This window comes from Parasteatoda tepidariorum, chromosome 1 (assembly GCF_043381705.1).
Source record: "Parasteatoda tepidariorum isolate YZ-2023 chromosome 1, CAS_Ptep_4.0, whole genome shotgun sequence".
Classification (NCBI taxonomy): Eukaryota; Metazoa; Arthropoda; class Arachnida; order Araneae; family Theridiidae; genus Parasteatoda; species Parasteatoda tepidariorum.
The window spans coordinates 16,277,969-16,292,668 of record NC_092204.1 but is presented as its reverse complement, the minus strand read 5'-3'; the positions used below and the strand labels follow the sequence as shown (position 1 = coordinate 16,292,668).

At 31.2% G+C, this 14,700-nt stretch overlaps 1 protein-coding gene across 1 annotated transcript in view; it reads left to right on the top strand.

Annotated features, from left to right (window-relative positions):
- The window catches only part of LOC107436578 (adhesion G protein-coupled receptor L3), a 60,541-nt gene that overhangs the window by 19,402 nt on the left and 26,439 nt on the right, over positions 1 to 14,700 (top strand). Inside the window, exons 2-6 of the mRNA XM_043053991.2 lie at positions 5,848 to 6,049; positions 10,532 to 10,641; positions 11,859 to 12,047; positions 13,570 to 13,676; positions 14,369 to 14,623. Of these exons, the coding sequence (XP_042909925.1) occupies positions 5,848 to 6,049; positions 10,532 to 10,641; positions 11,859 to 12,047; positions 13,570 to 13,676; positions 14,369 to 14,623 (863 nt within the window). The remainder of the gene's footprint in view (positions 1 to 5,847; positions 6,050 to 10,531; positions 10,642 to 11,858; positions 12,048 to 13,569; positions 13,677 to 14,368; positions 14,624 to 14,700) is intronic.

Below are 14,700 nucleotides of genomic sequence, written 5' to 3'. Positions count from 1 at the left end.
TCATTTGCTGTTCGGAGCAAGTTGGCTTCTCTACAATTTTTACAAAAATCAATTTCATATTTTAATACAATAAATCATTAAAAGATTAAATATCAAAGAATGCAATAAAAAAAACTTTTTTAAAAATTTTTTTAAAACTTCTTCTCTGTTTATCCCCCTTAATAAACCTTAGGTAATTTTGCCCATAACTGCACATAAATGATTCAAAAATATTTAATGGTGGCAAGACATCAGAAATTACACTTGTACACAAAACTATAAATCGAAGTACTATCTTAAGGGGTTTTCACACCTGATATCTGTTGGCGTTATCTCTTAAAAGAATGTCTCCGCTTATCACTACCGTCTGTTCCGTGCGACATCAACATTTATAATACATCCCAACGTGATTGCACTGGAGTCGGGCAGCAAGGTCGATCAACATTTCTATTAAATTTGTGGCCTTATTCTTTTCTAAATCATTTCTATGAGATCTACCTGTCAAGCGAAAAGGAAGAGTTCAGATAAAACTTGACAAAATTATCGCTCACTCCTCAAATGTTTGAGATAGTGGATTAATATGTTTTAAAAAGGCCACAAGTAGGTGTTAAAAGAAAAATGGAACAGATGTTAAGATAAGCTGACTGTATTCAAAAATAATGAGCTTGCATTTTTTTTTATTAAAAATACGAAGTTTAATAAAAATACAATGGCATTTAACTTCGTAATTATATATCAAAAGTTCAATTTGACCTGTCGTTATTTTTTCCCTTTCCTTTTGCGTGTGTGTTACAAAAATTTATCAAAACATTTTCTATTAATTTTTCAAAAAATTTCCTTTTTTTAATCCATTCTCTAGCAAGGTGAACAACTTTTCGTGAAAACAAACTATCTTCATAGAAAAAAATTGGTAGGATATTTGTGCTTCAACTAAGTTAATATTTTAATGTCATCCGTGGCGGTTCAGAAGATAGAGCAATCTCCTCTCAAAGAGCTTACCCTGGTTCGAATCCCAGCGACTTCCGGTCGATACGACTTACGCATCCAGATCACGCCGACCGCATTGCTGACGTAAATTATTCTCAGTAGTAGGCAGATCATGGATTAGAGTCCCTTTGCCGTCAGGATAACTGTGAGAAGTCTTCGTGGCTTTCCTCGCAAATGTGGGTTACTTCCATCAAAGAATCTTCCATGAAGGGAAAATTTCGTCCGAAGCTTGATACAGGAGTTTCCTTGTCCTCTGGATTGGGTTCAAATTACAATGCTGAGAAGTTGAACGTTGGTAGTCGAAAATTCAAAATTGAGACGGCTGTTCCATGACGGTTATAAAATATAATGAAAATATTATAATATATTGTGGATTTACAATATTAAATGATTGTGCTATGAAAAATTTTATTCAGTTATTGAAAAACAAACGAATCTATACTTTAATCGACTCTTTCTTTTTGTTAATCGATTCCTTGAGTTTGATGTTAAGCATGTGTTTAACATATACGTATAGAACTATGAAGACTGATGATCATCTGATCACTATATTTAACATGTTTTGTTTTGATTTCGCTTACAGAGTCATAACTCATTGTTATAATGTTAGTCACAGCAACCTATGGGCTTTTTTTTCCAATTCTTAGATTTCGAACGAATAAAAACGAATTAACGAATGAATCGAAAGAATAAACGAATGCCTCGTGGGAGTAGTGTGAATATACTTTAAGTGGATTTTTTCATTCATAAACTAAATTTTTTATTTATAAAAAAATTGCGACACTCTCCCCTACACTAAAGATGAACATAATCAAACGATGCATAAAATAATCATATGATAATTAACATCCCTCAGTTCAGCCTCTTGCTGCCACCTGGTGGAGTGACCTTTGGCTTGGCTTTGATTTTTCAGTTTGGGTTTAATATATAAGACCTTTCTCTTTACTATCCTCTTTATTTAATTTTAAAAAGTAAACTGATGGTGGATATTTACTATATTTGTCAGTATCTTTCGATATATGTAAAATACACGACCTTCATCCAATCAGAATTTTAAATATAAAGTCAGGGTTATTTTTAGATTCTTTAATTATTCAGACAAAATTATAACCGGACAAAATTATACTATTCTGTAAGCAGCAGTTTTTGAATGGTAGTTGCATATTATAAATATGTCTGTTTTTAGATTTTGGAAATTTGCCTTTGCTTTTGTGCAATTTGCGATAAAATAATTTTTAAACCATCGCGTAAATCTGTGATCGTCAGTTTAAATAAAATAAAAATAAAAATCTATAATCTGGCTCAGTTTAGCTGAGTAATATGTAGTTTTAAATTTCTCATTCAAAACAGCTTATTGGTCATTAAAGTTTTGTGTAATATCCCACAAAAATTCTAAAATTTATCAACTGCTATTTCTCTTCATCTAATTAAGCGAGCCTTTTACTTTCTACCTTTTTTTAAAAAGGTTTCGTAATGTCAAATAATACTGTATCATCAAAAGTTTGTTGTGCACAAAGAATTATCAATGAAATTAAACTTTAAAATAAAACATAAAATCTATGATAGTAGGGATGTGTATTCGGAATTTCCAGTTGTTATTGTGACAAAAGGTCCCACGCAGCGTAATGACTTGTTTCTGTAGTCCATCGCACTCGATTTTGCATGTTTTTGTCAAATCCCAAGTCGAAAGTAGGCGTTACTATTTCTGCACAATTGAGTAGAGTACATAACAATGTTGCCACGAGCGACTAAAAATACAAATAGCGGTGAGTAACAGAAGCCAAAATCTTATTAAAAGAGATTAAAATTAGCAACTTTTTAATATTATTTCTTTAGCTTAATATTAAAAGAGCATACAGTATGTTTGATTTGAAATGTAATACATAGTGGCAGCTATGATTGAATAATTAAAGAGACAATAATTAAATAAAAATTAATTGAGTTCTTACTACTTTTAACACTTCTAGTCGCTTGTGGCAAAGTTCTCATAGTTATTAGTGTAAAATTCAAAGATGAGCTTTCCTTTTAAAACAGTAACAAAAATTTTATTTCAGTGGGTTCTTAATACAATCTATGTTCTGTTTACATTATAAGAACGCCATCTAGTGGCCCTGAATAGCATTTTTATTATGAAATGCCATCTAGTGGCGTATAATTTGTCAGATTCTGCAATAAGGTTCCTGCGAAGCCTAATACGGGGAGACACGAGGCAGAGGGATGATGTAGTCTAATCCCGTATTAGTCATTGATTTTGAATATTTGCGAATTTGTACTTCCTTGTACTATCTCATTTGGATCCGCAATTGTAAATATTCTATCCGCTATTTGAAAATATTTCTCTTCCGTTCTTGTAAACATTATATTATAATATTCAGAATTTTTCTTTTATATATAATTCACATTATTGTACTTTTAACTCAGATTTAATTCATTCGTTGCCTATAGCAAAAAACTTAGTTGGAGATGCAGGTGCCGTAAGGGAAACACCTTGAAATTTACTTCAACTTTAAAGCATTAAATTATAGAGTTCGAACTGGGAGTCTGAGGTTTCAGAAAGGCTCTTTTCCCATTTATCTTTAAATATTGGATTTTGGGGTTGGTTAATAAAGTGGACAAATAGGATGGAAGGTAGGGTATAAATGGCACTCCACCTTCGTGATGAAATAAGTTTGCTGACAAAAAATGTTACATGAAGATTATATAATGGCGATCGCGAAGAGATACAAATGTATAAAGATGCGGGTGTGGCCAGGTCTAGTGGTAGCTAAGTTAGTTTTTCAATGTATTATTTTTTATTCATTTAAACCTATTTTCTACACCACTCCATATAAATGATTGAAGAGAACGTCACTTCAATCCAGCACTTTCGTGGTGAGGCTTTTAAAATGTTAGTAAAATTACCGGAAATTCTAAAAGCTTGGGTTTTTAATGGTCTACCACTTTATAAAATGTTTCACTTGTCTTCTGAGCAATGTACAAACCTTACCCTAAACTTCCATTCGTGTTCCAGTCAACTGATTGCTACTACCACAAGACCCGTACTACATGATGAATGGGAATGTGAAGGCCTCTATCACCCAACTCAAATTATAAAACTGTGAGACTATGACTTAAAGTCATGTGCTGATTGGGCACTTACAATTAGGTGCCTGATTTATAACACTTATCAAATCTTAATATTATATTGAATTTTTTTTAAAAACTCTGCTGATTTAATTTACATTTGATGCTTGTTAAACATTAAATATAGCAGGTTTCCGCAACTAACGTACAATAAGATACATTCGTAAATATTTACAGATTCCATAAAAAAAAAATTATATTAAAGATATTTAGCACTTTCGGGTGGCATCCCGAAAGTATGTTCTGCACAGCTTAACCACTAAAGAACAATTTCGATTCTCTGCAGAGGTTGTCAAGAACTTGTTTGTTCACGTATGTGAACAAGCAATAATGTAAATGAATGATATTAGGTATTCTCTTTCTAATCTTAAATTTCAAACATGTAATAATTAGTACAAAGGTAATATTTTAGTAGCAAATTGTCGTGCTTCAGAAGATTAGAAGTTGTTTAAAATTTAAAAAACTATTTCAAAAAAAAAAATTTACAGGTAAATTTCTCTATGTCATTAGGGTTTTGATTTTTTTAAGACTCAGTCGACACTACCGCCCTTCAGGGAATATATATTGACGTTCTAAGTTCTAATCCTCACAATGGCTGGCATATTCGAATGACGCTACCGATCCACACTGGTCACAATGCTTCGTAAAATGTCCCCTGTGAGGGTCAAATCATGGGTTATAATCCCTTTGCCATCAGTCTAACAGTAAGATATTTTTGTAGTTTTCCTATCCATGTAACGCAAATGGTAATTGTTGAATAAGTAAATCTCCACGGGAGCTAGATTACCTTATTTTCTTATCCTTGTTTTCAGGGCTGTGGTTGGGATTCAAAATTACAAGGCTATGGAGTTTAACTATGGGCTCACAAAACAAAAACTTGGCTTGCTGTTTGCCACTGATTGTGAAAAATTAATGAGCAATATAAGATAGTACTTTTGTAAATTATAAAACCAAAACTCTAGTTCTGAATAACTTCAATTAAGCATTAAGGGGCGTAAGCAAATATTGCTAAAACTGACCTTTTTCGATGAACCTTTTCTCAACCTTTAAATAAGATATTACTTCAGCTTTTATACATGTTTACACTATGATAAATATTAATTCATATTGTAAAATATAAAAATATTTCAAAATATCTGGCAAACAAAAGCGCGAATAAAAGAAACAAAACATATAACAAGATAAATTAAAATTAAAAGCACGAGATTTTTACTTGAGAGTTGGCGATTTTTGAGGAGATAGTTTTTGTTTTTCGAATTTGAGGTTTATACTAACCTGTTACGGGTTTTTCCATATTTGTTTGCAAGGTTATTACTAACCCAATTACGGATACTTTAGTTTTGTTACTTTATTTGTTGTTGTTGAATCAATGTGTTTTTTTTATATAAAAATAAAGAACTGTTTCTTAATATAGCTTGATTCGTTACAATATCTTTGGAAGAAAATTTTTGAAAAATTTCTAAACTAAAAACCTCTAATTTTTTGAAATGGTTTCATCAAAAAAAAAAAAAATTCTTAACTCAAAAAGTATTTCTATTAACGCTAAACTATTATCACAGCATACAACTGATACAATCTCAAATATCCCCAAAAATTTCAAAGCGATATCATGAGGAGTTTCTTAGGAAAGTTACATCGGGAAAAGTCAGTTTTGGCTTTTATTGATATATGCGCTACTGATTCTATTTTTTTTTTAAATTTTTGTTTCCGTTTTATAACTTATTCCGTTTTGTAACTTATTCTCAACTTTTTTTACAGATTATAACACATGCAGTTTCTACTATTGGAAAGTGGATTGGGAATCGGCAAATAATACATGCGAAACAGACAACAAAAAACTTCTTTGTTACAATTCTAAAAAGGAAATCGATGACATTACAGAAGCTTTTAGGCTATCTGCTTATGGTGATGCCGAGCTGGAACTTTGGCTGTCACATAGAAACTGTTCAAGACCTGACGAGTCAGTACAAATCATTTATTTTTTCTATTATTTCTAAATCGAAAAGTAACTGATTTGTAACTAAGCAGTTACAATAATGTTATTAGTATGCGAATATATTTCTTATAAATAATTCGTGTCGTTGCATAAGGATTCATGTTGTGGAGCGCAGAACTCAAACGAATAAGTGAAGCGAAGCAAAGAACTCCCTCCTCCGTTCACCTGGGACATAATTTAAGACAGGTTTTTGGTTCGGATCGGCAAGCTCAAGGGAATCTGGAAAGAAAATAGCTCCCCTCTTTGAAATGGGCTATAACCTTGTTTCCATAGCAGCAGACAGCCTTAGACTTCGTGGCGAGGGGAATTCTTTCTATAAATCAACTATGTATGTGATCTATAGAATGCTCTGCTTTCTGCGAAAGTATTAATAGGCTTATAGATTAAGGATAATCACGCGGAATTATTAAAAGTGATATCACTCGATTTCAGCAATAAATTTTCATTTAATATGATTATGCGGATTTTTGATATGTGATGGTGGAAAACTTACTTAAAAGAAAATTTCTAAACTAAAAATAACTTATATTTCGCTACCACTAGACAATACATTTTTACAAAGCAGAACAAGTTGACAACTCTGCTATATGGTTTGCGGTACGGTTTGAGAGAGGTACGATTTAGACAACTTTCCTCTAGCTCGCTATAAAAATGTCTCCAATCTTTCATTTTGGTGTTTTCGAATTCAAAGCCTCCATCTCATTTTTTAATAAGATAAATTATACTCAGCTATTAACGTGTTTACTCGTTAGAACTCAATGTGAGCGTTACGATTAGTTTTCCTCAAAAGGTTAAGAACAAATACGACAATATACTTCTTTATTAGATTTTCCTTTAATTGGAAATAGTCAATAACTTGATCACCATGATTTAAATAAAAGCAATGCTTCTAATATCGATTTTTAATCATATAAATGTGTTTTTTTTTAATGTATAAAAAATAAACTTATTTGATAGCTAACATAAGTAAATATCAGCTTAATTCAAATTTTAATGCGTTATAAATTTTTTTCATTAAAAAAAATTCCTTTTCACACGATTGCCATGCTGACATTGCTTTGTTAGATTGATAGTATGAGCTCCATCAGTAAAACTCTACTCGCAACATATGCCTGTTTAGGCAAAGGGGTGTGATTGTTCTTGTTTTCCAGTGGTGCCATCTATGGCCAAGTTTTTGACTTCTGCCAACCCCTACGTCACACACGTTTATAGGGCGGACTCATTCATTCATCCACAGGTCGTAATTTTGACCTGAATTAGAGAATGATCGATCTCCAATACAGTACCCCCAGAGGTTTTAATTTGTTATGGGAAAATGGAGGACTTTACAACTCATGATTTAACTGATGATGGAGACTGATGATTTAACATGCATCAGTCACCATTTACTACTCGGGGAGTCTTCGGCCAGCGGGGTTCGAACCCACGAACTGTCGAACATGGGTCCAGCGTCCTACCGACCAAGTTATCTCGGCCTTTCTATGCCTTTTGATTTCAGAATTTGAATTTTTAATGTGGACGAAAATCATTGAAAATTTTATAGATTTATTTTTAATAATGAAAAAAACTCGAATGTACTTTATTTATTTAATTTTTTTCTATTAAGTTCACAAGTTTTTTTTAAAACCTGTTTGTTTTCATTTCATTGTGTAGTGCAATGATTGGAGAGATTTCTGTATCGTGATCTATGGCAGAATAATCGCCAAATCTCTGCAACTTCTGGGCAGCTGCCTGCGAGAAAGAAAAAAAAAAGTTACAGAAAGGGAGCAATTTGAAAGGCTTGACTCGTAGCCACCCCTGGGGAAACATCTACATATTTTTTTTAAAAAATCTATTTTTATGAATAAAGAAAAACGTTTAAAATCTGTTTGGCACCTCGGAAATTGCAATTTGAGCGACATGCTACGGAAATATCCCCTAATGATTTATTATCTGTCTTTAACCTGATGTGTTTATGGCAATCGCTTTGGAAACCAACTATTAATTCCGTAGCGACTTAACCAAATTTAATTGTACGCAAGAGTAACGGAAAACAGGTCTTGTTTATTTAGGAAGGTATATCGCGAGCAACAATACATTATAAAAACCATTTCAATCTAGTCCGCTGTTTCACTTAATAATGGTTAAATAATTGTCGTTTTTCTTTACTATGGTTAGCCGTGTCATATATAGAGGGGCCCAAATCAATGGAAATTGAAATTAATTTTAATTAAAAGTTACCACTAAATACTTACTTTCAATCACCATAGTATATTAATTTTACCTGCCAGAGAACAGTTGGGTTGGTTAATAAGGCGTGTTTAACTGCGTAAAGACCGCCCATTTGCGGCAATTTATAAAGACCATTGCTGAATAGTAAATGGCAATTTCTGAGCAGAGTCAAGAAATCTATAAGAACTCACATCCATACATGGGAAAAAAATTACATTAAATACAAAGAAGCAACTGCAGTGGCAGCATGCCTATTAACCAATCCTTTTGCGTACAGTTTTTTGATATCTTTATTGTAATGTTTCGATAGATAATTCTGAGGTAATGGACTTGTGTAGCAAAAATTTAATTTACGAAAAGTTTTTGCACGCATCTGTTAAAAACTCATATTTTCAAATACAGTACAGTGTTAACTGTTAGCGAAATTTCGAACTAAATTTTTACGACGAAAACATCAACTGTATGATGTATACTGCATTTGACGTTTTGTCCATTACCGTTAAGCATAAACAGAACTACCGGCGCCTGCATCTTGTTAGTTTAATTTTAACCATCACGTATAATTAATTACATGCAAATACTTTTTCAAAAACTATTATTTATTTTTAAATTATTTAATTAATTAATGATTAAAGTTAAATTGCTATAACATGGGAATTTTAAAATTTTTGTAAATCATTTCCACAATACGGAGTTCCCAAATGCCTTAAAAATATTAATAGTGAGATTATTTTAAAACTAATATGAAGTTTTTTTAAGGATCCCACATTTTTATACAAGTATGCTTTATTTAAAAAATCATACAATTGTGTTCGCCGATGTATTAAAATAACAAGATGTGTCTCCGTATTGTCACGACTTATTGACAGCTTTAAACATTTATAAGTTTATACAATATAAGTTGTAATAAACATACCTCTTTCATCATGTATTTTTCGTCACATCTACTCATGGACACAACATCGACGGATCGGTTAATGCCGCTCCGCGGCAGCCGACCAAGAAGTTTCTAAGCTATTCAACAAGTTTATTCAAGCTATTTCGAACATTTCATATCACATTGTCGTTATTATGTGAAAATGCGATCATTATACCCAAAAATATTCAAATGTTTCTTTTTCTTTTGTTCATACAAGCGAAAATAAGAAATTAATGCAGCGCCTGTGCTGAGGATTCCAAATTATTAGTCAGTAAATTAGCCAAATCTCAAAAGCATTCCCCAACTTTCAAAAGTCTTCTCCAAATGCAAATCTTGAAAAATTTTTATGATTAATTTTTTACCATAGAAAACTATTCTACAGTAGTTTGTTTCAGGTTTATGTTATTTGGACCCATTTCTAATTGGTTATGCGGTGCATCAACCAGTAATTACTGTAAACGAATAAAAAAAGCACTGATTTATTTAGAAAAATAAAAAAAAATTTTGGCGTAATTTTGAGGATCGAGTTAAATATATATTTTTCTTTCCAGTGGAAAAAAATATCATTCACCAATACTTTCGCCAAAACACTATTTTATTTGCCAAATTTACGGTTTTAACACATTTGGCGAGGTGGCGAATACTAACCATCCCTACTTCCTAACGCTCTTTGCCCCAAAACTACAGCGCTATCTCATACAGAATCATAGCTTATTATTTATTTATTTTTCCCTACAAACCAAGCTCGCTTTCTACCAAAATGATTCCGTTTAAAGCGTGTCACAGGGTTCGACAACATGAATAATTTCAGAAACTGAGATATTTCCGTATCGTGATCTGCCGCGCCTACTACTATCGCCAAGATGCCAAATGTATTTCGAACTAGCAAATTTAAGAAGAAAAAAAATTTTAAAAAAATATGATGGGGTGTGCCTAGGGCTGGCTATGAGTTTTACTATCCTTAGAGTTAGGTACCTTTTGTAATGATCTTTTTCCCAGTTGTAAGCTGACAAGACTTGGCGATTAATCTGCCGCATATCACGATATAAAATTCTTACCTCAGAAACTATATATACCTGCATAATAACACAATTAATTACGGAAATAATCAACTTTTTTCGGAGAGTGAACATGTAAAATTTACATAATTTCTGTCATGGAACTTGTATTCTCCTTTTTAGAATTTTAAATATGTGGACCGTTAACACTGCTTAAGATTCACTGTAGGACAAGTTGTATTGTAATGATGTAGTTAGGTTGGTATGTGGTAGAGCTATGTTTTTGGAAGTTATTTATTTTATTATCATTACTTTCAGAGAAGAAAAATGTCTTTCGCTACATATTCAGAAGTCAGGATCAAGTATTTGGCACTTTTTCCAAAGTGATTGCAGAAATAGGCTGCCATTTGTATGTTGTATTAAAGAAGGTAAGTTCTAGCTCAATCCATTTCGCGATTTACACTTCATTCTGTTGAGTCTAAGACGTACAAAGTAACATGCTTTTTTTTTAAAAAAAAAGACACAAAATTAATGTAAAATTGTTAAAAAATTTTACTTTCAAACTATATGTTGTTTGAAAGTAACACACCTAAACCATATATTTTATAGTATTTTAAATTACACTACCCTATAATGAAATTTGTAGAAAACCCCTAATCATTTTGAGCTTCCTTTTTAAAAAGTATAAAAGCTACTTAAAATTGTTTGAAACTTTTTAAATTAAGATATTCAATTAAAATTGCCAAATACGACTCACTACAAAATTTATGAAGAAAAAAACACAATATTTTTAATTGTTTCCCGCATGCGCAATATAAAATAACTAGTTTAAATATCTATATTTTGCGCAGTTTTTTACGAATTTTTTTCAAACTTGATAACAATAATTTTACAATTAATATTGTTTAATTAATTAATTAATATCCTAAAATTATGTTTAATTTTATTCAATATTTTTAAATTTATAGTAAAAAATGTAACGCAGTTTTTCTAAAAATGTCCGTACCTCCGTAATAAGCTGGTTTATGAAATTCAATGCATCTGTTGAAAAGGACAACCAAAGTAATAGATACAAGTTGCAAGCGTATTGCTTGATTTTCTTTCATAGGATGTTCAAAAATACTTGTTTTCTTTCGTAATCAATACAGTCAGTCTCTTAAATATTCGAAAGCTTTAGACCATATTGATAAGTCAGAAAAATTGCATGACTAAACAACTCTCAAGTCACAAATTAATCTTCTAAGTATTTACTGAGAAATTTAAAAAAAAATGTCAAGCACTGAAAATTATTCCATTATTGTACTGTAATGTATGTCACATTTAAATGCTTAGAGACTATGCTCCCATTTTATCTAGTGGTCTCCAGGTATTATGAAAAATGTACAAACACCGAGTTTTATCTAGTAAACTTTTAGTGGTTGTGGTTAAGGTAATTTTTAACTTGTTACCAACTTACAATTTTTGTATCTTTAACTAACAGTAACTGTAAATATCATCGTAATAGTAAATGATGCCGTACTCGATACATTGAGCTTTTACTGTAATTTAAAATATAATAGTCTAAACTAGAATTAATTATTTACTATCTTTTTTTTAACATGTCTTTTGTAAAAATAAATTAAAGAATTTCTTGTCTGTTATGTAGGAAATATGTCCACAACGACCCCATGGACTTCCATGCCTTCAAGCCTTCATACAGACACTTCACCCACAACTACAGTTCAAACCTCCACCCTGGCCAATCATTGCCATGGACAAAAAAGAAGAGGACTTTACTGGCCAAACACGAAATTCGGACAAGTTGCCATTCTACCATGTCCTGGAAATTCTGTAGGTAAATTGGAACTTTAATCATACAATAATAATTTTGATCGTATTTTCAAAAATATATAGATATATTAAATGGATATGCTTTAACATTAATGTCTGAGCAAACTATTATACCTGACTGTTATACCTATTATATTATCAAATGAGAATCAAATTTGGTTGCTGTTTACTTAGTATATCTAACATTTTAATATTCTGAATCGAAATGTGATAATTCACACACTAGATAGTTTTTGTTTTTGTTTGTTTTTTTAGATTTCGATTGATATTTTTGAGATCACGAAAATAACCAAGCAAAAAATACCCGCAAGTTGAAATGAGGGTATGAGGATTATAGGATATATTTTATAAGATTTTCTTCCATTAGGCATGCAAATTACCTAGAGAGAGACCTTTATTCTTAAAAAATAATTATTCTAATGACAAATTTAAATTTATGTACAGATTTGTACCGGCACCAAATTTGCTAAATATTCTTTAGTTTATAGTCAATCGATTCTTATTGTCGTTTTTTGGGGAGTTTTTTCTTAGTACAAGTTTTTAAAAAATCGCTCTTTTATTAATCTAGCAACTCAAATTACCTCCATAGAAATCTCAAATGGTAATAAGATTAAATTTTGTTATAAATGAAGAACACATTTTTAACAGAATTTATTACTACAATTTCTTCTACTGAATATCGACAGTCTTTTTTCTGGTAAAAGTAATAGTCATAGACCAAGTGTAAATATTACATTAAACCTGTGGTTTCCAATTTGATACACTTATGGTTCGCAAGTTTAGTCAAGTAATAATTTAAGAAACTAATATTTCTTTAACAATTCACTTTTACTGAATTTGAATTTACTCAGCTAAGATAAACATGCAAATAATTTAAATGAATAAAATGTTTCTACTTTTTCTGATTCCAAATAGATTTTTATAAATGATTGAAACTATTTTTTTTTGTGCAAAAATTGTTGGCTGTTTTCATTTATACTTGTTTTTTAAATAATGCAAATCAAGAACATTTTTCAATCGCAAACACAACTTACTCTTTTTTTTTTCAATTGTAAGGCAAAAATTTATTCTTCATTAAGAGCTTGGGATAATTCTTTTAAACTCTCCATCATAAAGAAATTAAATATGTGAATAAAAAGATAGGAGATGAAAAAACCGAGGCTATTGTAGAGTTTAAAATTATTGCTTTTAATACTTATGTGGTCACAAGTTTTATTTTCTCAATATATTTAAGATAAATCATCTAACCGTAATTAGAATCTGAATCGCGATTATTCTATCATTATGGGTATTTGTGATAGTACTGTGGTCAGACAGGTATAAGAACAGTATACGAATCAATCAACTAGGAATCAAAACCGTGAATAAAAGTCATTGCTGGATTCATTGAAAAACTCTAAACAACAATTAAAAATAATAATGTGCTGTAGTATACTTTGACTTTGCAACTTATGAGTCCTGTTATTGATCAGAAACTTGCCTTTCGCAATTCCATTCGTGCAATTAATTCTTTATTTGACTTTTAGGGGAAGCAAAATGGGTGTGCGAAAGTCAAAATGGCGGAAGATGGAGACACAGAGGTCCTGATTTCAGCAAATGTAGATCTTTGGATGTTATCAACATTAAGGATAAGGTACGTTAAATTTAATAAGTAAAAGAGAAATTGTGGTAAAAGTTGTATTGCCTTTTGGAATTCTAAACAATGCTGATAAGGGGTAAAGAGAAATATGAATTCTAATTGTTCGAAAAGTAATTTCGGTTTTTTCCCCCAACGGATGACTTAATATTTTTGCACAGCCGAATTCACACATAATCATTACATATATGGACAACTGATAGAGCAAGGTTTGCTGATAAAAGAAGTTCGATTTAAGATAATGAAGACGCAATAAAGGATTAATTAATGCAAACCAGCGATGAAATCCCTGTGATATTATATTTATCGAATTCGACTATTCATGATCATTTTGAAATTCTAATGTGTAAACTTGAAGCCTAGCATATGGATTTCTTATGATTTCATGCAAAGAAGTTAGTGCTGTCGCGTTGACGTCTGTGATTTGCTTCCCAACAAAGTATGCATTCGTAAATGAGAGCTCAACTTACTAAGACATTTTGGCCTTTAGAAAACACAAATAAAAAAAAGTAACTTGAAATAAGAATCCACAGTTAAATTTTTGAAGTAAAAGCAATTGTGAAAATCTACATCACATTTGGAAAGCAAAAATCAAAAGAAATATTAAACTTTTACAATGAACTGTTTTAAAACTTAACAAATGATTTTCTTTCTCAGACATTAATTTACACGAATATTTTCTCTTGTAGATGGACAATTCTAGCGTATCAGAGACCATTTCATTGATCGAAAATGTTTTTAAAGATCAAGAAAAAGAAATTTTTGTCGAAGATCTTGTTGACATTGTGTCCATCATGAAAGTTTTGCCTGATAAGATGTCTTTAGAAATGGATAAACTTCCGCTTCACGCGAAATGGTCTCTCATTTCTGACACTGTTGAAAAGTCTGCATCCCTTGTTGATAGCATGGTTGAACTACATAACACATGGAGTGACGTAGAAATGGTATATATATATTTTCTTCTATACTTACTTAAGATCAATTATATTACAATTGACAACAGAATAACTCCTGAATTAAA